Source organism: Micromys minutus (assembly GCF_963924665.1).
Source record: "Micromys minutus genome assembly, chromosome: 27".
NCBI lineage: Eukaryota > Metazoa > Chordata > Mammalia > Rodentia > Muridae > Micromys > Micromys minutus.
This window is the reverse complement of record NC_137962.1, coordinates 29,235,031-29,258,869: the sequence shown is the minus strand read 5'-3', so window position 1 is coordinate 29,258,869 and position 23,839 is coordinate 29,235,031. Positions and strand designations below refer to the sequence as shown.

The 23,839-nt window shown below is 40.7% G+C and overlaps 1 protein-coding gene across 3 annotated transcripts in view; it reads right to left on the bottom strand.

Moving 5' to 3' along the window:
- Window positions 1-23,839, bottom strand: part of CPNE8 (copine 8) — a 170,195-nt gene that overhangs the window by 8,949 nt on the left and 137,407 nt on the right. For all 3 annotated transcript variants that reach the window (XM_080939761.1, XM_080939762.1, XM_080939763.1), the window contains 5 exons: window positions 21,991-22,172; window positions 12,931-13,058; window positions 5,474-5,576; window positions 3,949-4,006; window positions 209-282 (listed from right to left, as the gene is read on the bottom strand). In XM_080939761.1, the coding sequence (XP_080795887.1) occupies window positions 209-282; window positions 3,949-4,006; window positions 5,474-5,576; window positions 12,931-13,058; window positions 21,991-22,172 (545 nt within the window). The remainder of the gene's footprint in view (window positions 1-208; window positions 283-3,948; window positions 4,007-5,473; window positions 5,577-12,930; window positions 13,059-21,990; window positions 22,173-23,839) is intronic.

Below are 23,839 nucleotides of genomic sequence, written 5' to 3'. Positions count from 1 at the left end.
ACTTTACATAGAGTGAGCCCAAAACAAAAGAAAAAGCAATTCCATACAGATTCTAATCACTGTTGCTTAAGTTAGAACTCAGAGAAGGACCCAACTAAGCTAATGGAACCCAGCATTCCTAACTGCAATTCATGTTGAGTCTTTATCTATCAGATAAACACGAGTCTTCACAACGAAGGAGACAGATAACGTTTATTTAACTCCTTACCTGCACAATGTCTCTTTCAGCATATTTCCCTCTGGAGGAAACTCTTACATCATCTCCATCCAATTCAACCATTGCTTGAAAGGGAAATACAGTTATTAATTGAATAGGAAATACAGCCATTAACTGAATAGGAAATACAGCCATTAATTGAATACAATGTCATGAAATAAAACTGAACTAAGAAGTCACCATGTATGTGTGCAACAGTACACCCCGTGAAGTTACAGGAAGGTGGCTGAGATCTTCATTGCTTTATCCATTTTTCCCACAGCCTGACAGAGTACACCATCTACAGCTAAAGGGAACCATGAGTATGAATGACTCTCTGGCAGTCCGAGGAGTCAGAGCATTGGGGAGTTCTTGCTGATCCTATCTTTCCATCTTACAAGATCTAAACCTGAGCTTATGCCTAAAAACCAGATGGGCATGTGGTGCTAACCCATCAACTTTAATATTTTTCTAATTTTAGAAACAGCCACAATTATCATCTTCAAGTTGAACCTCATTCTTGCTGACATTTCAAGTCCACACTGCCCACATTTTACTTCGTAGACCACTGCAAAAAACGAAGTGCCATTTATTCAGGTCCTGAATAAAGAAGTATGGCTCTGTGTGTGTGTGTGTGTGTGTGTGTGTGTGTGTGTGTGTGTGTGTGTGTGTGTGTGAAGAATGATAACTCTGTTAGTTGAGAGATAATTTCAATATTGTCTGCCACAGCTGGTATTCCCAAAGACTGTCCAGAGAGAGCAGCTGCTGATGTCTGATGCTGCAATTAGAATCATTTCCCAGAGTTTATTAAGTTTGCTGTGAGAAATCTCTAAATAATTAATTGCACTGGTGAACTGGCTTAGACTTTCTGTTACTGAAAATTCATTCTGCTCACACAGGACAATCCACAGACTCCAATGAGGCCCTGAAAATTTGAGCACTGTTTAGCTAGAACCCCATCCCCAACTGCACTCTTTGCTTCAGTCCCTGTAATGAATTTAGGTTGGAAAACATTGTTTTTGATTTATCTTTCTACATATGTTCATGAGTCAATGTTTTGGCTGAAGCACCACGTAATTATAATTAACAGATTTGTCTGTATACACAGTATATGCCTTAGTTTTCTAAAACGTGTGTTCTACCAATAATAATGCTGATGCCTTATTCCCAGGTATGCTCACATATCTGAAACAAATAATTCCCGGTATCATCTGGGCTTGCTTTTATAATTTTCATATTACGTCAACACATAATTAATTGCCCATTGCTGGTGACATGCTGCATTTCCTGGTGTGCTCATGACTTGTCCAAATTCCCCTAGCTCACTCAGAGCTGGGACTGAGACTCAGGTGGCCACAGAGACCTCACCTTTCTTATCCCTTACAATGTCTAATGCCTCATTGCCATCAGGAAAGCATGCTTGAAGCTTGAAGCTGCAGACAGCATGGGCAGGAAGACAAGCCTGGGAGAGCAAGAAAAGAAAGATGGCAACGATGATGGGTCACACCCAAAGTTCAGGTGTTCCGACTGCCTGCTCCACAGGGCAGAGACTGTATGCACTGAGAAGATAATCCTGTGCTTTCCCGATATAAGAGACGGGGTGAACGAGCACCTTATACCCCTTCTCCCCAGCTGATGCATTAAGTCTATTGTGTTTTTTTCGGAAGAACTAAGAGAGGACTTTTGACAGCAGAACAGCAATTTGTATGCCAGAGATTTTTTTTTTTTTTCCTATCTCATCCACCAGCAATTTTCCTTTGCTTCTTAGTCATGGAGTTAAGAGGAAAAACAGATTTGGTAGAAAGGCCAATTGTGTGTGTGTGTGTGTGTGTGTGTGTATGTGTGTGTGTGTGTGTGTGTGTGTGTGTGTGTGTGTCTGTCTGTCTGTCTCTCTATGATTGATATATATGTTACAACATATATATCAGTGAAGCATGTCTTGTATTCTAGCCAGATAATCATCTCTTAAAAAACAAAAACAAAAAACCAGTTGGCCAGGCACTGTCTCTATCTCATTAAAACCTTTTCCATGCTGAAAGAGAAATTAGGTGTTGCAGAACCCTAACTTCCATACTTAACATTTTCCAGCGAATAATGGCACTTCAGTTTCTAGGAGTTGTGGGAGTCGACTGGGAAGCCAAGTTCCCGTTCTGTCTAGACTCTTCCCTCATGTGTCCTTGAGGTGCTATGACTACTCCCCGGACAGGTGCTGGACTCCAAGGGCCATCTGCCTCTCAGAGCAGCGACAGCTTGTCTCTGAGTGAATACAGTGATTCAGGGCAGGAAACAAGCAGGAAGAGAGAGTTGAAGCCACCAAATGATGGAAAAGTCTGTCCCCATCTACAGGTTGGGATATATTCTTTACTGGACTCCTGGTGATAAAACTGAATTCTTAGTCTGACTAATTCCTCTGTGTTTTCCTTCAGTCAGTTCTGGAGAGCGAGTAGAGAAATGATGACCTCATCCCCCAGCCCCCTACAAATTCACTGGGGAAAAACAATAGGGAAAATAATAAGTAGCCTTGGATTTGGAGTAGCCCAAGTGCTACTGTACATGAAAGGACACGAACAGAAATCCACACCAGCAAGGGCCAGTGGCTTTGCACGCTTGTATCAGTGGAAGGGTTCTTACAGAACAAAAGCTGACCAATGTGACCAGGCCTGGCAGAGAGCAATGTAACCTTGAGTAATAAAACCGTTACAGGACTGAGCGACAGAAGGGACAGAGTGACCAGTACCACAGCAGAACCTATCAGCTATTTTAGCTGGCAGTTAATGGGTCCTGAGGATCACCGTCTGCTGTCACTAGCCAATTACCATGAGTCAAAGCAAGAAGATGCTGTTGCATTTGCAACTCTGAAGAGCTGGTTTATGGACAGATGTGAATGAACAGCGAGGGAAAAATGGCAGACACAGCAGCAGTCAGGACTAGAAGATTCGGTCTTTAGAAACAGGAAGACCAAGTTTCAAGTGAAATAAATGGTCACCGTTAGCCAATATAACTAATCATCCACGTAGATGCTAATGTGGCCAATCAACTGCAGTTCAACAGTGTTCCCGTAAAAAGAATTAGCCAGGTGACCAGTAACAAACCATCTTTAAAGATGTCTGCTCTCGTCCCTAGTTACAGAAAAAAACAAAAACGAAAACAAACAAACAAACAAACAAACAAACAAACAAAAAAAAACACGCCTGTTGCTTATCTGGCCTTTGAAAGGCTGAGGCTCAGTCAACCCTCCCAGCATCAACCGTGCAATGGGATCAACTCCACAACCACTGCATCTGTTCTTTCTCATGATGGAGCACTTTGTCTATAAAGAGAATTCTACCCCACTCGCCAGAGGCTGGAAATCACATTCAATTAGCGCACGGTGCTCATGTTAATATTTCTGCCCACCACATAACGATTCGTTAATTCATCCCAGTTTTTTTAAAGACTGTGGACACTTGGCCCACAAAATGTGCCTCCCAAGAGTGTTCTTTGCCTTAGGAACCCAGTCTCAATTTATTTCTCTGCCAGTCTTACATGGTATTTTGAGGTGCAAACTCTAAATAAAAAGGCCAGGGCTGGGTGTTTAATTAATGTATAAACTAGAGGGAGGTGTCTTACCCAATGGCAGTCTTTTAATTCGTGCGCGAGCTCTAGTTATACGGGTAAGGACATTAGACATAAACTCAGTCACACTCCCTTGCATGGGTCAAGCTGGTGGAAGTGTAAGGGCACAAGACTGCCACTGAAATCCCACTACTCACCATCGAATTCTGCAGGTCCCACGCCAACTATGATGATAGACATAGGAAGCTTGGAGGCCTTTAGGAAGAAAACCACAATTAAGTTTCAATTAAGACGTTTGGTTCTTAAGACAAAGAAGGAAACTCACACAAACATTCCTGCAGACTTTGAATCTGGCTATTTTTTACCTTTTAGGCAGCAGTCCTTGAAATGCTGATAATTTTTTTTCAACTTAAAAGAAAATCGTTTCCTGATTTTCCCGACTTCCTGACATTTCCACAGATGTTCATTAAGACAGTTCTTAATAACATATTCAGATTCTTATCTGAAGTAATTAGCATAGTGAATTATTATCAGAACTGACTCTTACAGTGAATTAGCAATTGCAAACAGTGACTAAGCTATGTTTAACATTACTCATTTATGCATTAAATATCGGTGCACTGTTGAGACTGAACATTTGATATTATAATATGGTTTTCATCAATCATATAAAGTACATAAATTATGTTCTAATTAAGGTCGTGAGATGGGGCTGGGAAGACGGCTCGGTCCTAAAGGCTCTCTCTTACTACAGATCTGATAGACTGGTGAGCCCAGGGACTCAGGAGAGAAGGAGGAACCGACTCCTTTAAGTTGTCCTCTAACCTTCACATCTGCACCATAAACACATACACATATACAAAAATAAAGAAATAGAAATGTTATTCTTAAAAAAACGTCAATAGTTCGAATCAGTAGCAGATGCACCATGCACACAGAGGGGACATCTTGTGCTGGGAAGTTGATGAACTACAAACAACTCTTTCTCAGTTCTGTATCTCTTTTTAGCTAACTATTAAGTCAGTAAAATAAAGTGCAATCTCACAATACGAATTCAAAAGGAAAAAAAATTCAATGTAAGTGCAGGCCAAAAAGCATTCCCTACATGTACCCAAGTAGAAAAGTACATACTAAGGAACTAATAATATATTTCTCTGTTACTAAAATTGTGAGGCCTGACAAGCAACCCATCTATTCAAATCACTTCTAATTAAATATTACTCTATTCCAAACCACGACGATCTTAGGCATAGGAAAGATTGGTAAACTGTTATAACTCAGCAGATCGTCATCCGGTAAGCATAGATTTTATCGATAATTTTTAAGAGGAGACAATAGCATCACTAACAGAACACACCGGGGTTGTATGCACAGGCTGGTTTTAGACCAAGTGTAGAAGGAAAGACTGATTAGCATCATTTTTATGGAGCCAGAAAAGTTAGGACACAGGTCCTGGTCCTAAGAGTGTGCATGAGCACAGACCAGTCTATTGCTTAAAAACCAAAGGAATCTTATCAGTGAAGGCAATCCCTCCTCTCCCGTCCTCATTCAGCCCTGGTCTAAGCTTGTGATTGATGATTGATTCTGGGTAAGTTAAGGGTGGCATCATCTGCAGGGGCGTGGCCCATTCTGCTTCTCCATGAAGTCAACTAAAATAGATGTCATTCTCAACCCAAGTGGGACTGTGTTGTCACGAAGCCAGAGACCCCCAACCCTACTCACATTGACTATGGATTCTTTAGTTTGAGCCATATCTGAGATGACACCGTCCGTCACAATGAGGAGCACGAAGTACTGAGAGCCGTCTTTTACAGAAGACGCGTATCTGGAAAACAACAGGAAGTTAAGAACAGCACTCGGAACACGAGGACCTCTAGATGTGCATGGCCATCCCAGCCTTCCACTACAGAGAAAATATTTATGCATACGTTGGAAGCCTCTTATGTACAAACTTAAGTACGCATTTTTCTGACATGACCAATCAGATTAACTGCAGTGTTAGTGCCTGTCATGACACAGAAATATTTAGCTGCCTTAGAAGCGGTTTTACTAACAAAGTTTACCAGAATGGAGGATTTTGTCTGTTTGGTTTTTGCTTGTGTGAAAAGAAAGATTTGGATATAGGTTTTAAAAAGGCCCATTCTGACAGAAAGTTATAATGTTTAAGCTCTTCAAAAATTAAGTCATCAGAACTTGGTTTTCTTGAAAATTGGAATAGTAATATTTATGACGTTAGTGTTTATTATCATGTGTATTAACTATATGCATGGTACTCAGTATACAGCAGCGTTTTGTAAAATAAGCAGTGGTTAAATCATTGACTTGAACTGTACAGAGGTAATGGTGTATAAAACTGTGAATATATTAAATGCCACTCACATGTACACACTGAAACAATCCTTTTATTTGTGACAGAGCCTTCACCTCCATAAAAAGTCAAATAGAAAATACATCCACAGTGTGTGTGTGTGTGTCTGTGTGTATACAAGTATATGTGAGTGTGTGTCTGTGTGTGTATGTCTCTGTGTGTGTCTATATGTGTCTGTGTTTGTATGTGTGTGTCTGTGTGTGTGTACAAGTGTGAGTGTGTGTGTATGTATGTATGTGTCTGTGTGTGTGTGCAAGTGTATGTGAGTGTGTGATGTACAAATTATATTGAGTGGCCAAAGAAACTGATCCCAGCACAAAGGACCCTAACTGATCCTGCTTGGACAGCCTACATTCGAACAATGTATTATATTGGAGTTGATTTGGAAATCACATGAATAGGAGTATGTGCAAGTTTCTTAGGTACAAATGAACCTAGTGTCTACTCATGCTATTTATAAACTAGATGTTGATAGGGTTCATTCACGGACACTTGCAGAAATCACTGACTGTGAAAACTAAGGATTCCATCTCAGTACAATTAGTGGGGAACAACCCCAAACAGAAAAAACCCATTATCCTTTCTACTTAAAAAACAAGACAAAAAAAAAAAAAAAAAAAAAAAAAAGCAATCTTACACTTCCAGCTGGAATTCAGTATTTAATACCCAAACAGTCATATCTATATTTTTTTTTAAAGAAAGGAACTTCTGCATCAATTGTAATCCGGTGCTGAGTGTTCTATTTTGTGTGATTAATATGAGGTGTGATGTCATGAAAAGAGTCATAGGAAAGCTTCTAGAAGCTCACTTGATTCTATTTTAGACGAATCAAAGCCGCTAATAATGGAAGGTTGCTACCCCACCACTGTAGTAGAGTTTTATGAATGTAAACTCCCACTCTGAATGGCTTAACAGGCTTAATCTCACTCAGCAGAGAGGCTGTGTTCACAGTTTGTGGAGACAGCGAGAGGGGGCTAGAGGCTGAAGCCCATCACAATAAACCTAAAATGTCTCTGCGGTTTGTCATCCGCATTAAAATTCACAGAAACCTAGCTGTTTATAATGCCTGGAAAATTTTAACACCTCCTCAATAATGCTATAAAAGTACGTGTGTGTTTGAAAGGCTTGATATACTTAAAATGATTGTAAATTGCATTTTTTATATAAGAGCCAGCCAATTCATTCTCTTGCTTAATTAAAATATTAACTGACAATTAGTGTTTTGAAACTACTCTATTTCTGTGTCATTTGCCTTGTGGTTTCATCTTTTATTTGGAGAGTAGGTCTAAATTTCAGACAAAAAAAATTAATCTCATACTACCTTTCCTTTTAATTTAGCCTCTTTGTAAAGGTATTAAGTAGTTAGAATGAAATAATTAATATGTTACAGGATGTATGAAGTAGGAAGTTTCTGGTGGGCCACACTCCAGGCTCCCTTCAGGAAGAGACAAAGAGACATGGGCTTGCAGACCACATTATCTTACACAAGTTTCCTTCCTAATGGGGCCTTCAGTGAACTGGATAATTAAAACTCCTATTAAAGCTGTATCACTCACTACCTGTTTCTGGAGTGCAGCCAAATCTATAATTTATATGTTAATATTTCGATGATAAATCTGAGAGGAAAAAAATTCACTTTGTCAGAGTTGCAGGGTTCAAATATATTTGCCTCAAGTTTCTTTTCTGGTTCCTCATGTGTTTTACATAAAAGTTCAAAAATGGCTCACTCGAGATTTGTGAAGCGTTCTTGTAGCTTTCCATTAGCTCAAAGGAACACAGCGGGCATGAGGTAAAGAAAAGAAACTGACTCAGGCATCTTTTTCATTTAAATAATTAGATTATCATTTTTACAAAGGATTGTGCCTCTTAATCTTGAAGAAAGGGAGACACACATTTAAACATTTCATCACAAAAATGTGATAATTCTATGTTACAAAGTTGTCACCCAAACTACTTCGCTTCTTCTGTGAGGTGAACAAGAGACCATGAAACAAAGGGGAGGTATGTTGTTTCCACCTCTGTCTGTCTGTCTGTCTATATATCTATGTATCTATCTATGTATCTCTATCTATCTATCTATCTATCTATCTATCTATCTATCTATCTATCTATCATCTATCTATCTATCTATCTATCTATCTATCTATCTATCTATGTATCTCCCTATCTATCTATGTATCTATCTATCTATGTATCTATCTATGTATCTATGTATGTATGTATGTATCTATCTATCTATCTATGTATCATCTATCTATCTATCTATCCATCTATGTATCTATGTATGTATGTATGTATGTATGTAGCTATCTATCTATCTACCTATATATCTATGTATGTATCATCTATCTATCTATCCATCTATCTATGTATCTATGCCCCGAGAATATCAATAATGGACATCATCTCTATTGGGACGAGTGTTAGAGATGGCTGTGAGCTGCCATGTACAGGAGAGGCATCAAACCCATGTCTTCTGGAAGAGCAGCCAGTGTTCTAACCACTGAGTAACCTCTCCAACCTTCAGGCATGTTTTTAACCTTCATGGCAGAGGTTAAAGTCAAAGGTACAAGGTACAGCAACGCATGACTTAGGGTTTGGTGGCTGTGGTTATTGAATTTTGGTCCCACATAAATGGCCACTTTACATTTGTTGTGTCTTCCAGAAAAAAAAAAAAAAACCAATAACAACAGTGCTGGTACTTCCTAGAGCTACAGCGAAGAATAAGAATCAATCCGTTCATTCTAACTGCACAGAGATTATTGTCAGGGATGCCATCGCCTCGGCAATGACTTCTAGTCCTTCACACAGATGGAAGGGGATCAAGCATAATGCACTTCTCAGATGACTTTGAAATTAGTTGCGGAAACTCCAAAAATAAAAACGTCGGCGAGTAAAAAGTAATTTTAACTGCTTATCTAGATCCTGCGGTGTGCTCACTGTTAAATACAAACAAACAAAAAGAGGGATGTCAAATTGAAAATGGAGCAGGGTTATGCTAATATTCACTGTGAACAAGTGCGGGAGTGTGGCAGACCCAAGGCGGTGACAGCAGTTATCTCTATGAGGGAAGTGGGGCTAGACTAGTGGGATTGGAGCTAGACACTGGGACCCTCTGATGTCAGCCTAGGGTGCTTTGTTTTAGATATACATAAGGCATAAAGAGATGTGGAGATGTATTTTTATGGGGTTTGAAACAGTCCTTGAACCATCCCGAGTGAAAAGCTTCTGGGTGTGCACGGAATGGGAAGCAGGGTGTGTGAACTGTCCACATGAATGCAGAGCCATAAATGCTGCGAATTTGATTTCTTTGCATTTTCCGATCTCATGTTTTGGACAACCCACTAATATCTCAAAGCCAACTCGATACCTAGAAATCAGTCAAAAACTGCGCAAGTGTACAAAATGTTTTCTCAAAAGGAATTTAAAAATGCTGATAGATATTATAACAAATGGCCTAGCTTTCATTCCTACAGGAAGCACTCTTGAAGAATACGGCAGGCAAACAGAGGAGGTGTGGACATGTGTTTGCTCTGACTTAGGTACAAATAGGCTTTAATGGTAACATCCGATTCTAGCACATCAGAAATCAGCTCACAGATACATAGATAGATCGGGAGATAGGGTATAATGTATCTCTATTGGCCTCAAACTTGCTATGCACCTACGGATAACCTAAGCCTTCACAACTACAGCTTCCTCTCCTGGGAGCTAAAATACATGCACATTCCCCATCCTCAGTTTATATTAGACAAGCTCTCTAGCAGCTGAGTCCTTGCCAGTCACTATTGAGCACGTGCTGGGCGTTAATCTCCCCTATGCGATGCCGGTGTGTCTACTGTTGAAATGTACTCACTAGAGAAGACGTGTTCAAGAACCTTTACATGAACAGAGCTTATGCGCATGTTAACCTCGCTGATGCTTTGAATGGTGAGACACATAGTTTGGTCTTTCAGCTCTCGAAGTTCCAGGACAATCATTTTCCATCAGCCAGAAGTGACCCATCTTAGCAAAATATTAGAACTCAAATTAAACATAACTTTAAAGGTAAGGAAAGTGGGAGAAGCCATTTAGGTAAGATATTTAGAATGAAAGGTGGTGAGAGATTGCTTCTCGGACTTTTTGCTGAGATCAAGTGTAAAAGGTGGTGAGATAGAACTTCCTACTGTCCGGGAAAGAAAATGGCTTGTTGTAGAGACTGTAGAGATGTTATTTTATTGTGTTTAACTTTAATCCTTCTCTCTCTCTCTCTCTCTCTCTCTCTCTCTCTCTCTCTCTCTCTCTCTCTGTTTTGCATGTGTGTGGTGTATGTGAGTGAGGTGTGCTCACCTGTGGAAGTGAATTGGAGGCCAGGGACTGATATCAGATGTCATCTAAAACATTTGGCACATTTACTCTTTGGCATGAATCGCTCACTGAGCTGGTTTAGTTAGGATGCTGGCCAATGAACTCCAAGCATCTTCTTGTCTCTCCATCCCACCCTTAGCACTGGGGTTGCAGACATGAGTCATGGTTCTAGAGGTTAGAACTCAGGTCCACATACATGCATAGCAAACACTTTATTATCTCCCTAGTCCAATACTACACTTTAAATATTAGTGGAGAAACATATACATTTTTTATATCTAAATTTAACTTTTATATTACCAGGACAAAAAAAAAAACACACAGAACTGATTCATAAATACTTATTAGCATATTTATAACAGTGGGCATGAATCCATAAAATAAATTCTGCCATTCTTCAATGTTTCTTTTATTAAAAAATGATGTGTGTGGTTGTGTTAGGGAATTAATTAAAATTCTTTTCCATCAATATGTTTTTGATCCTGTTTTTCTTGGCAGCCCCCAATATACTAGAATAATTTAAATTGAAACATTTTTCCTATAGGTAACGTAGTAATCAAAGTATATTTCAAATTAAAAATAATGACCAAACAGTTGATTGAGACATGAATGTCTTGGGAACAGAAGGGCATATAGAGTACTACTTCATTAAAAATCAGTGTTTGTTGTTATGAACAAAGGAGGTTGAAATGCAGATTTTTCTGATTTAACAAAAATCATTGAAGGGAGTGTTTGAGAAATTGAAGACAGAGGGTCACTGTAGAGAAGTGTCTCATACATCTTTTGTCACTGCAGGATCAACCCTGACTGCTGAGATGCTTTTTGTGTATTTTCCCATATCCCATGCAACACAAAGTAGAACACACTAATTTTCTTGTCACATGTAACGAGGAGGGCAGTGAAAGACCAAATGGTCAGAGATTTTTTTTTAAAAAGAATTTATAAAGCAATATCTAATTTATTTCTGGATTAATAAAACATCAGTATGTATAGAGTTTATGTTTTAACATTTTTCTTCCAGAACGGGCAGTCTGAGTCATAAGCAAAATCTCCCTTCAGTAACGTGTACTATATACCAGCAGAGTTCTGGGAATTTATAAAATTAGCTTCTGCATTAACATCAGAAAGGTTGAAAGAACATGCCCCATATATCTCAGAAAGAAAACACTTCCCATCTTAGTGGAATTGTCTCATTATTTTTATGCTACCGCAAGACATGACATTGATATGAATAAGTTAGACTCTTAAGATTTCCATCAAATGTGTTTGCGCTCACAGATTATTTTCAAAGAAAATATTTCCTTCAGTTGGATAGGACAGGTCTTAACATAACTCGGTGCATGCTTCTCCTGAGGTAGAAGGAGGGAGGGGCCTGGGTGGGAAGGGAAGGGCTAGGGGAATAGTGGCGTAGGATTAGGCAGGGTCAGGGGAGAGACAGGAGAGTCTCAGAAGGCCAGAGAATGAATGGAAATATGCATCTGCCAGAAGAGGTGAGCGATGGGGATTTTCCAGGGAGTCCAAATGACCCTGGATGAGGGTGGCTTCCAGGAGTCAATGTAAGTAACCTTAGCAGAAATGCCCAACAGTGGGGATAGGGAACCTGAAGAGGCCACCTCAAGTAGCCGGACAGGACCCCCAGTGGAGGGATGGAGACACCAACCCACTTACAAAGCTTTTAGCCCCAAATTGGTCCTACCTAAAAGAAATGCAGAGACAAAGATGGAGCAGAGACTGAAGGAATGGCTGACCAGTCACTGGCCCATTTTGAGACCTATCCCATGGGCAGACACCAATCTCACACTATAGTGATGTTGTGCTTGCAGACAGGAGCCCAGCATGGCAGCCCTCTGAGAAGCTCTACCCAGCAGCAGGCTGAGGCAGGTGCAGATATCCACAGACAAGCATTAGACAGAGGTCGGGGGCCCTTGTGGAAGAGTTAGGGGACGAATCAAAGGCCCTCAAGGAGATGACAACCCCACAGGAACACCAACAATGTCAACTAACCTGGACCCTTGGGAGCTCCCAGAGACAGAGTCACCAACCAAACCGCATACACAGGCTGGTCTGGGGCCGGTGACACATACGCACCGGACACGCCATGTCCCCAGTAAGAGAGAATGTGCTTAATCCTGCAAAGACTTGATGCCCTAGGGTGGGGGGATATAGGGGAGAGCTGCTCTCTCACTGGTGAAGGGGAGAAGGGACTGGGGAAGAAACTCCAAGACGGGATGGAGAGGGAGTGGCAACATTTGGAATGCTAACAAATAGGCAAATAAATAATTCATTAAAATACAAACTGATATAGTTTCCTGTGAGCACTGGCATCTCCTTCTTTACTTTCTTAGAGACAATGAGCAGTACATACATTGGTCCTAAAATTCTGATGCAGTGATGGGGTAGTTTCAGCACGGTCCTGTCCATCAGCGCTGCCCTAGCACAGACTCCTGCCCCACTGTCCACTTACCTTGCTACGTGGTTTATTACAGGAGCAAAGTTGGTTGGACCATACAACTGCACAGATTTCAGACTTCTATAATAAGCTTCCATGACTCCTTCAATACCATCACAATAAGGATTCTGGGGGTTGCCATTCTTGGAGAAAGTTACAGGCAAAGAAAGTTAAAACAAAACAAACAAACAAAAAAAACAAAACAATTAATCCACATGAAAAGCAGCTAAAAAGATGAATTAATACACAGTGACATGCAGAAAGATAATTTGAATTTAAAGCTTTATAGTAGCAATCCCCTCACACACTGATAAATTAACTAGTCAACAATACATATTACATAGATCATAATATTATGGCTGAAAAAATATATATGTACACTTTGAGAAGGAGAAGATATGAAAGTTCAAAATGACCAAAGTAGCATATTAGACATTTTAAAATCAAAGGCATCTTGATTCCACATAAGTTTGTGCATATATGGAAATTTTATTTATAATCTATACAGGAGAAAATTGAATGATAATTGCATCTATCTCTGAGTGGTTAGGTATCTAGTGGTTTTCCACTCCATATCCTTAACATAGTCTACGTTTTCTCAATTTAATATAGGTAGTAATCCTGTAATGCAATCTGGGAAAAAAAAGTAAATGTTATCAATTCGGTTTCCCTTGAAAACTGGAAAAAAAACCAAAATATTTGCTAGGTACACAGTTTTTAGGCTGCAGCCTCCTTACTATGCTTAGAGTAAGGGCCATAAGACATATAACTTGAAGTGAGAAATAGGAAAACAAGAAAAATAAGAGAAGGGTTCAAAGAGGATATCTATGTGGTTCGAGAGAATGGAGCTGGCTGATAACAATTCCTTATCCTGGGAACAGTGTCTATGGAGCCCTTATTCTCCCTTCTCACACCACCCATGCCCTGCTCCACATCTCACAAGTTATTCAAGCAACACCACGTTAATTACTGATTTCTTATCTACTGGATTGTTTCTAGTGTTTTTGCCTGTTGAAGTTTGGTCTTTCGCTATGTATTGTAATGCCAAGTGTGGGACCCCAGGATCTAGTGGCCCCAGGGATGGGAGACTCTAACATGACACTATGTGACCTTGTCCCTAGGTTGTTTCTGATTGATGAATAAAGATGCTGACAGCCAATAGCTGGGCGGAAGAGATATAGGCAGGGTTTAAGGTTCCCAGGCTTGGGATGAGAGGAAAACCAAGAAGGGGAGAAGGTGAATGGAGGAGAAAGCCACCACAGGTTAGATGAGTCATGAAAAACATGGCTATATGGGTGGGCTAAGAGCAGCCCAGAGGAAACATGGTGAATTATATAATGGTATCATTGGCTGGGAATTAGACATAATAGCATAGAGGACAGACATCTGCCCAGCTCTTATGCTGGTTAAGGCTTATTTGTAAAATATAAAGGGTGTGTGTGTCTTTTAACTGGGGTAGAAATTCCAGATTGGAATTAAAAATTTCTACATTTGTCCCTTTTTATCTTGTCATCAGTGACCTGCATTGTCTCCTATGGTGTGAGGATTCCAGAAGAGCGGAAGTAATCTCTTCTGTAGCAGGATGGTGCATGAGGTTGTGCCAAGGTGAGATGCTGGTGTGACTTGAAGTCACCCAAAAACCTAACATGAGCATCAGTAGAAAGCAGATAGATGTACCATAGGCTTGTTTCCAGTGACATGGCAGCCAATATCCCCAGAATGACTAACCAGAGAGAAGGACAAAACCTCAGTAGCTTCAGCATGGTTTCTCCCCTACCCTATCTGCTAAGACTAAGCCACAAAAGAGCAGCCCTTCTCAAGGTAAAGACATTTTTCTTCCCCTCTGGAAGTGGGGCATACATAATATTATAGGGAAACACAAAGACATAACAATAATGATCATTTTAAACACCAATAATTTAAGCGTATTTAAACATCGGTAACTCTGCCATTCATGTTTGTTCCCCAGACGATCACTTATATAACTACACGATAAATAATAAATAATAAATGATCATTTACCACTGAGGTTGATTGAATTCTACATTCTGCAGGGTCAGGGTATAAAACATTAATAGTTAAAATGGTCAGTAGCGTGCTGTTAAATACTGGGCTTAGCATCATCCAAGGTCACATAATGCCAGAAAAATATAAACCCAGACTCCAGGAAGTCTGACTCGAGGACTTGATCCCTTAGTCCCTTCATGTCATCAGACACAACCAGTGCTTTGCAAAGATGGGGAGCTTAGAAACTAAACCAGACGTGATTAACACCTTCATTCTTGTTATTGACGAACAAGGGAATTATTTTTACTCTTCCCTTTCGGTTCTATAGTTTTTTAATATTTTAGCTAATTAACATTCATACGTTATTTTAAAACTGCAATGGTTTGAATAAAAGTGTCCTCCGGGGGCTCATATTCTCAAGTTCTTAGTCCCAATTGGTGGCGCTGTTTGGGTAGGCTTAGGAGGTATGGCTTCCATGCAGGAAGTATGTCACTAGAGCTAAGCTTTGAGGTTTAAAAGCTACATGCTATTCTCATGTAGTAGTCTCTGCTTTCTGTCTTCAGTTTAAGATGGAAGCTGCTACCGCATGATGCCTGCCTACTGCCATGCCTCCCCACCATGATATAGTGGTGGATTCCTATCCCTCTGGAACCGTAGGCCCCCAATGAATCTTTTCTTCTCTAACTGGCCTGGATCCTAACGTCTTTTCGCAGAAACAGAAAAAGTGACCAACACAGAAATGAAATGTAAACAAACAAAACCAAAACTAACTTAAAAAATACCACCCAGAAAAAAACAAGTGGTACACATTCTCTCCCATATGGAGAACCTGGCTTTGACTCTTGGTTACCAAATGATTTTGTTTTTGTTTTATACTGAAGAGTACAGACACACTCTCCCACTACTATCTGGCTGTGAACTCTGCAAGCTATAGTAACAACGGGCCTGATAAGATATGCCAATTGATGTAACAGTAGTATTACACTTACAGATGCAACCACCTGGTTTTTGATTGGTTATAAGGCCTGGTCTACAGGAGGGAACTTCATACCTGCTACTACAAACCTGGTCCTTAACCCAGGAAAGTCACGGGCCCTTAGAGAGAGCTTACTTCCATTATTTGGCTAAATGGACACACTATTAAATTTCCTCCTAAATATTTATCTTTATATCCACATACTAGAGCAGCTCTCAGCTCTATCAGAGATGCTTCTTCTCCCCCCACCCCCACCCCACACCGGGTAGTGGCTGATACAGGGGCTGACTACTCGTCCAAGTGCAGAGAATAAGTAACTGGAGATGGCTCAGTCCTGAGTGAGACATTTACATCAAATACCCGTCCCCAAAGACTAAAGTAACCATGCAGAAGAGGGGTTGGAAGATTGTAAGAGTCAGAGGTTGGGGGTGGGGGTGGGAATGGGGGAACTTGTGCCAGATAGTATTCTCTGGATGTAACAGAACTAGTCTACTCCTGAACTCCCAGCAGCTGTAGTTGCCAGCACAAGACCTTCACAAGGTCAAGCCAATCAACATTCCAGCATGGTTAGAGAGAGACCACAAAGCTCGTCGAGGAGCTATTGGCAGTAGATTGCTGCTGAGGGAGGGACAGTCAATTTTCTTCAATGTTGAGAGGGTTATGTTGATATGGGGTGTCCTAGTCAAGGTGTCTATTCCTGCACAAAGTATCATGACCAAGAAGCAAGCTGGGGAGGAAAGGGTTTATTCAGCTTACACTTCCACATGCTGTTTATCACCAAAGGAAGTCAGGACTGGAACTCAAGCATGTCAGGAAGCAGGAGCTGATGCAGAGGCCATGGAGGGATGTTACTTACTGGCTTGCTTCCCCTGGCTTGCTCAGCCTGCTTTCTTAAAGAACCCAGGTCTACCAGCCCAGGGATGGCACCACCCACAATGGGCTGGGCCTTCCCCACTTTATCACTAGTTGAGAAAATGCCTTACAGCTGGATTTCATGGAGGCATTTCCTCAACTGAGGCTCCTTTCTTTGTGATAACTCCTGTTTGTGTCAACTTGACACAAAACCAGCCAGTACTTGGGGGAATTTGAAGAGGGGAGTGGGTGTGGATATGTTGACATACATCGCATACATGTATTTAAATACCAAAAACAAATGATAAAAGCTATAGTAAGATAATAAAACATTTCTTCATTCTGAAATTAATATACAACACATCTAAAATGTAAAATAGACAACTTTACTATTTAACACAAAAAATGTTGGTTTTGATATTAATTGGAGGTTACCTAGATTGGGTGTATATATGTATGAATGTGTGGCTATGTGTGTGTGTGTGTATGCTCATGTGACTGGGCTAGATATTAACATTGGTTATCTTCTACAGTAGCAACTCACCTTATTTTTTGAGACAGGGTCTTTCAATGAACCTGGAAATCATCATTTCTTGCTAGCCTAGCTGACTATAATGTCTCAGGGATCCTCCCGTCTCTATGTGTAGGGACTACAGGTATATACCACTAGGCCCAGCTTCCCAACCCTCTTCATTTTTATTGGATATTTTATGTATTTACATTTCAAATGTTATCCCCTTTCCAGGTTCCTTCTTCCCACCTCCCTCCCTGCTTCTATGAGGATGGTCCCCCTCCCAACCATCCACTCCCACCTCACCACCCTGGCATTCCCCTACACTGGAGAAACAAGTGTCACAGGACCAAGGACTTCTCCTCCTACTGATGCCAGAAAATGCCATCCTCGGCTACATATGTAGCTGGAGCCATGGGTCCCTCCATGTGTACTTTTTGATTGGTGGTTTAGTCCTTGGGAGCTGTGGGAGATCTAGTTGGTCGATATTGTTGTTCTTCCTATGGGGTTGCAAACCTCTTCAGCTCCTTCAGTCCTTTCTCTAACTCTTCCATTGGGGTCCCTGTGCTCAGTCCCATTGTTAGCCTCAAGCATCTTAATCTGTATCAGTAAGGCTCTGGCGGAGCCTCTCAGGAGACATCCATATCAGGCTCCTATCAGCAAACATTTCTTGGCATCAGCAATAGTGACTGGGTTTGGTGGCTGAGTATGGGATGGATTCCCAGGTGGACCAGTCTCTGGATGGCCTTTCCTTCAGTCCCTGCTCCATTCTTTGTCCCTGTATTTTCTCCCATGAGCATTTTGTTCCCCTAGGCCATGACTAGGCTTTCTAGTGATGATTTTACTTACATGGGGGTTAGGGATTTGAACACAGGTCCCCTGCTTTCACAGCCAGCAAACACATTTCTAACTCAGCCATCTCTCCAGCTCAGAGTTGACCTATTTTACCTTCTTGTAAATAAGATTCCATGAGGCTCTTTTCCCTTGAAAGGTACAAGCTAATTAAAATTAAAACTCATTACTGATTTTAGGCATAGAAGAAAGTGTATTACATGTCTGCCTTAGGGGAACGCTCACAAACTAGGATAGTTCTAAGCTAGTTTTATGATCGGTATTTTCACCTTTTCACTGGGGGCTTGTATTTCTGCGGAACTCTTTCTTCTCCTCCTCTGGAGATGGAACTGCAAGGTCACCATCTTCCCTACTTTGGTAGTGGAAAGACAGCCAGTACATGCTCTGCTTATCACTGAAAGGCTGCTTTCTGACTTAGTTCTCTGGCCATAAGAGGCCCAGGATTTCCTTGTGGCTGGGGATGATAAGAATGCTTTGGAATGCAAAGTCTTATCTCTTTAAGAATATAATGGTTTGTATTAATCAGATTAGTTAGAAAATTTTTTTAGCTGTTACAAAGATTGTGTTTCCCCCTTAATGAGTAAGTTGTAAGAAGTTATAAAAGGATTTTAAAACTAATTCCTTCAACAAAGTTGGCAGGAGATAAAGTTTTGTCTCTGAAGATTGATTAGAGAGACATTGTATATGTGCTAATATTATCTCAGAGAAGATCTACTAACCTAGTGTTGTCTTAGCCACAAAAACAAAAGTGCTCTGAAAACAGAAAATAAAACTATTCGGCAACACTAACTTTGGTTTATTACCATTAGAGTCAATGTTACTCCTCCTTCCTTAACAACATACAGGGCCATTTGTTTTCATGGATTCCACAGGCGATTCTTGGGAATTTTGAGTTGGGTTTTTAGGAGACCTTACAGGTAATGAACAGCTCAGATAATGAACAGTTCATTCTTAGCACTAGACACTTTTCTGAATGGACTTCAAGAGTGAATAGGACTAAAGAAGAAGCAGAAAAGGAGATGAAAAGCAAAATTTCTGCACAAAGGTGAGACCTACATAGATAGACATCACTAACCTCATTTAGTTGAACACAATTATTCCTTCTCTGGTCTTGAAAAGAGATCCAGACCAGAGCTTGCTGAGGCTCACCCAAGTGATTTCATGACTTTTTAAGTTTCTGGAAGACTTTAACTCTCTGAGACACATAAAAATCCCAAAAGATACCCACTTCTAAATGATGTTGGTAGAGTGATCTCTGGACTGTTTCATGGAAGAAAACAATGATTCCCTTCCCATAGGATCTTTTCCTAAGTTTGTGTGGGTGACGTAACGGAAAAGCAAGAATGAATAGCAATGAACAAATGCTTTAAAAAGTATGTGGGAAAAGAGTAACTCTGTTCATATAAAAGCTTTTGTGTGGGTGTGTGTGATATGTATGCATGTAAACATGGCACATATGTGTGCATGCAAATATGGGTATATGCATGTATACATCTATGCTTGTATGGATTCATGTATATGTATGTACATGCATGTTTGTACACATATGTATATGCACATGCTCATGTGTACATGTGTGTATATGTATATGCATATGTATATGCATATATATATTGGCGTGTGCCTATATATGTTTGCATGTATATATGTATGTGTGTGTGTATTCATGTACAGATATTGAGAAAACACATTACCTTACAGAGGCTTATGGGGCACTCTTATAAGTTATAGTTTAATAATGGTTAAGAGCAGAAGTGTAAACAGGCATCCACACCCAAACAATGGATGAAAATTGGATCCTTATGGAAAAATAGCAGAAAGGATTGTGGGTCCCAGAGGTGATATGAACTCCACGGGAAGACTAACAGAGTCAACTAACCTGAACTCTTGGAGTTCTCAGAGTCTGAACCACCAACCAAAGAACACACACAGGCTGGCTGGTCCTAGTCTGTCCTGCTCATATGTAGCTGAGGTGCAGCTTGATCTTCATGTGAGTCCTGAACAACTGGAGACGGGGCTATCCCAAGGCTGCCATATTACCCAAATACTATCCTAGAGAATGCTGTGAAAGTTGGAAGGTCCTTACTGCATTGTAAAGGCTCATCTTCTTCAGCCTGAGGGCAAAACCTGCTGGAAATCAAGATAAATTCAACAATGGGGATGGCAGAAGACAGAAGCCTAGCATGGCTGTCCTCTGAGAGGCTCTATCAGCAGCTGACCGAGACAGATGCAGATATTTACAGCCAACCATTGGGCTGAGATCAGGGACCTCTATGGCAGAATCAGGGGAAGGACTGAAGAAGCTGAAGGGGGGTGGGAACCCCATCAGAAGAGCAACAATATCAAGTAACCTGGATACCTGGGAGCTCCCAGAGACTAAACCACCAACTAAAGAACATACATTGGCTAGTCTGTGGCCCACAACACATATGTAGCAGAGGATTGCCTTGTTTTACCTCAGTGAGAGAAGATATACCTAATCCTATAGATATGTGATGCCCCAGGGAAGGGAGACATGGGGGTGGGTGGATGGGTGAGAGGAAGGAGAGCACCTTCCCAGAGGCAGAGGGAGGGGGAAGAGGTGAGGAACACTTGGAGGGGAGACCAGGAAGGGGGCAATATCTGGAATGTGAATAAATAAAAGAATTTTAAAAAAAGAAAAAGAAAGATTGGGGCGTGATCCCATCGGACTCTGAACTGCCACCTGTTGGTTCTGTCAGTACAGGCGACACTAGAACTTTGGACAAGATGCATTCAGATCAAAGCCATCTCCTTCTTATGAGAGAACTGAATTTTAAAGAACCCGGTTTAGGTGTCACTCTCCTTAAACAGTCCCTAACGGTGTAGTACGGCATTGACTTGATTCCATGGTGTAAACGTAAAGATGGAAAAAGCAGAGGAGGACAGAGCAAGAGCAGAAGAGAAATGATTAACACACCAAGGGGGAGGGACCCTTTGCATGGAAAATTAATAACTTCATTTAGTTTAATACAATTACCCCTTTCATCAGGCATACAGAAGGATAATCAGTTAAAGATAGCCACACATCCCTTGATAATCTTTCCACTGAGAAGTCAAAATTAATTGCCCTACCTTGAAACCTCTGCTGGCATTAGGAACACACCTAATAAAAATAGTGTAGCATTTTAGAACTTCGAAGCTTATGATCTAATGGGTGGAGATTCTGCACCAAAGTTCAGAACACCCAAGAAAACTGGCTACATGTTGGGTGTTCTGAATACCACGAGTCTGCTATACTAGGATGAAACCAGTGATACCCTGTGTGTGAGAGGCAACTCCAGGTACTTCAGCCATCTCATCTCAGGCATCAGATAATAAGCCCAGGCAAAGAAATCATCAGGGTCTACATCCTCCATAAAACATGTGATGGAGACAAGCCTCGAGGGTCTGAACCAATAATCCAGAAGAGAGCCTCAGGAACATCACTTTCTATGGATTATTCTTGAACTGAATAATCTAGGCTGAGGCCTGATACTTAAAACAAGCAAAGGAACCAACGACCAGGTGTGCTTTATCTAGCTATCCCGTCATCCCTATCCTGTATTCGTAGAGCATGGGTTCAACACCCCTGTGTTATTTTACATCTCCTCACTCCAGGGATATTTGCCACATAGTGATGAGTACCCAGAATAGACCTACTGTGTATGATGAAGGTTCTTTAGGCAGACTTAGTGATAATCTGTCTCCTAAATGAAGGACATGCTCCTAAGCGAACTATTATGAAGATTGAAGGGTTTATAGCCAACAAGACTTCCTCCACAAACAAGCACAGGAGAAACAGAAAAACTGATGCTGAAATATCTGGCAGATGAGTTTTTTTCTTTCAAGCTCTCAAATACTTCGAATGCATCGTTACCAAGGCAAACTCGTGAGATATCCTTCCATCTGGAGGCAGCTTTGCACCAAAACCAAGGGCTGGGAACATCTTATCGCTGTCATAATCTTGAACGATCTCTCCCACAGCCTTTAGCGCCATTCCATAGGCATTCAGTTGGTAAGGGTTCATGTAGTGGAGAGAAGTAGGCTGGGCGGGGTTTCCTAAGGGCAGAAAAATGGAATAAAACCTAAGTTGTCAGGCCACAGATTTAGATTCGAATACTCATAATTGTCATCTTCTGTCTGTCCCTATGCAGCATCATTGTCCAGACCTGGCTCGCCACTCTGGACCACCTTTCCCCTCTGTACCTTTCACCCAGTCCTGAATTCACTCTCTTTTATAGTTATGTATCATGCAGAGCGAACACTATTTCTTGGGTTTTTTTTTTTTTTTTGGCTCTTCTTGCCTTTCCTTTCCCTGCTCTCCTGTCTTCCGTTCTGTTCCTCAAACCTGGCAATTAAAAGTACTCGGCTTCCTTGAGTCTGTGATCTTGTCGGAATCTGCCCTGTGCCTTCAACAATGTCTAAAAGATGCCAGTGGTCATTGCTGGACCACATTGATCTTAACTAGCAGCAGCAATGATTATAATGGTGTGGAGTCTATCACAGACGGAACATCTGACTTCATGTCTCACAAGACTACCAGCAAGTATTCTTTCTTTTACTCTCACATTTTGAATTTTAGCAACTATGCTTCTAAGACTATTCACCTATGTGTTTTCTTGCTATATTGTTTCCATTTCTCTTGGATACGTATGAAGTGAAATTTCTGGTTTGTACAATGACTCTAACTACTTCAATTTGAGTGAGTGTCAAATTGTTTTCCAAAGCAGCTACACAACCAACACCCACAGTTGCCAAAGGTCCAGTTTCTCTGGTTCTCAACAATATAGGTTTTTGCCATCTTCATTGATGTGGAATGGTATCTGTTTATAGTTTGGGTTTATGTATCCTGAAATCTAACTATGTCAAGAATAATTCTCAGGCTAGAGAGATGGCTCTGTGGTTAAGAGCACTGGCTGCTCTTCCAGAGGTCCTGAGTTCCAGCAACCACGTGGTGGCTCACAGCCATCAGTAATGAGATCTGATACCCTGTGTCTGAAGACAGCTACAGTGTATTTATATAATAAATAAATCTTTAAAATAAAAGAATAATTCTTGTATATCTCATTTGAAGCTATCTATCTATCTATCTATCGATCTATCTATCTATTTATCTGTGTTTGTGAATGTGACATGGTGTGTGTGTATGTTTGTGTGTGTGTGTGTGTGTGTGTGTGTGAGTGTGTGTGTGTGTTTGTGATGACAACTTGTGGGAGTTGCTTTTCTCCATCTACCATTCAGGTCCTAGGGTTTGAGCTCAAGCTCGGCAGGACTCACTTTTATCTACTGAACCATCTTGCTATATTCACTTGTTTATTTTCAAGTTCTGAATATCTTTTCATTGAGTTTTTAGTTTTATGGACCTCACTTGCTACACTTCTGGCTTGTCTGTTTGGGTTGTATCACCTGAAATGTGAATGTTGTAATTGGGATACCATTCACTTCATTTTCCTAACATCACCCATGTCATTGGTGTAAGAAGTAGAGGCCACGCCCACAGCCATCAAGGTTGTTCTGGATTTTGTCATTTTGTTTTCTTGTTTTTTTTTTTTTTTTTTCCTTTTGGTTGTTGTGGTTATTTTTGTTTTGTTAATTTTCTGAAGATTTTAACCATTTAACAGTTTAAAGCATGTCTGTTTTTTTATCCTTTTGTGTGTAGCTAACTACTTGACTCAGAACTGCTTGGGAAAAAGAGCATTTTGTTTTCTCCATCCAATCACATTTGG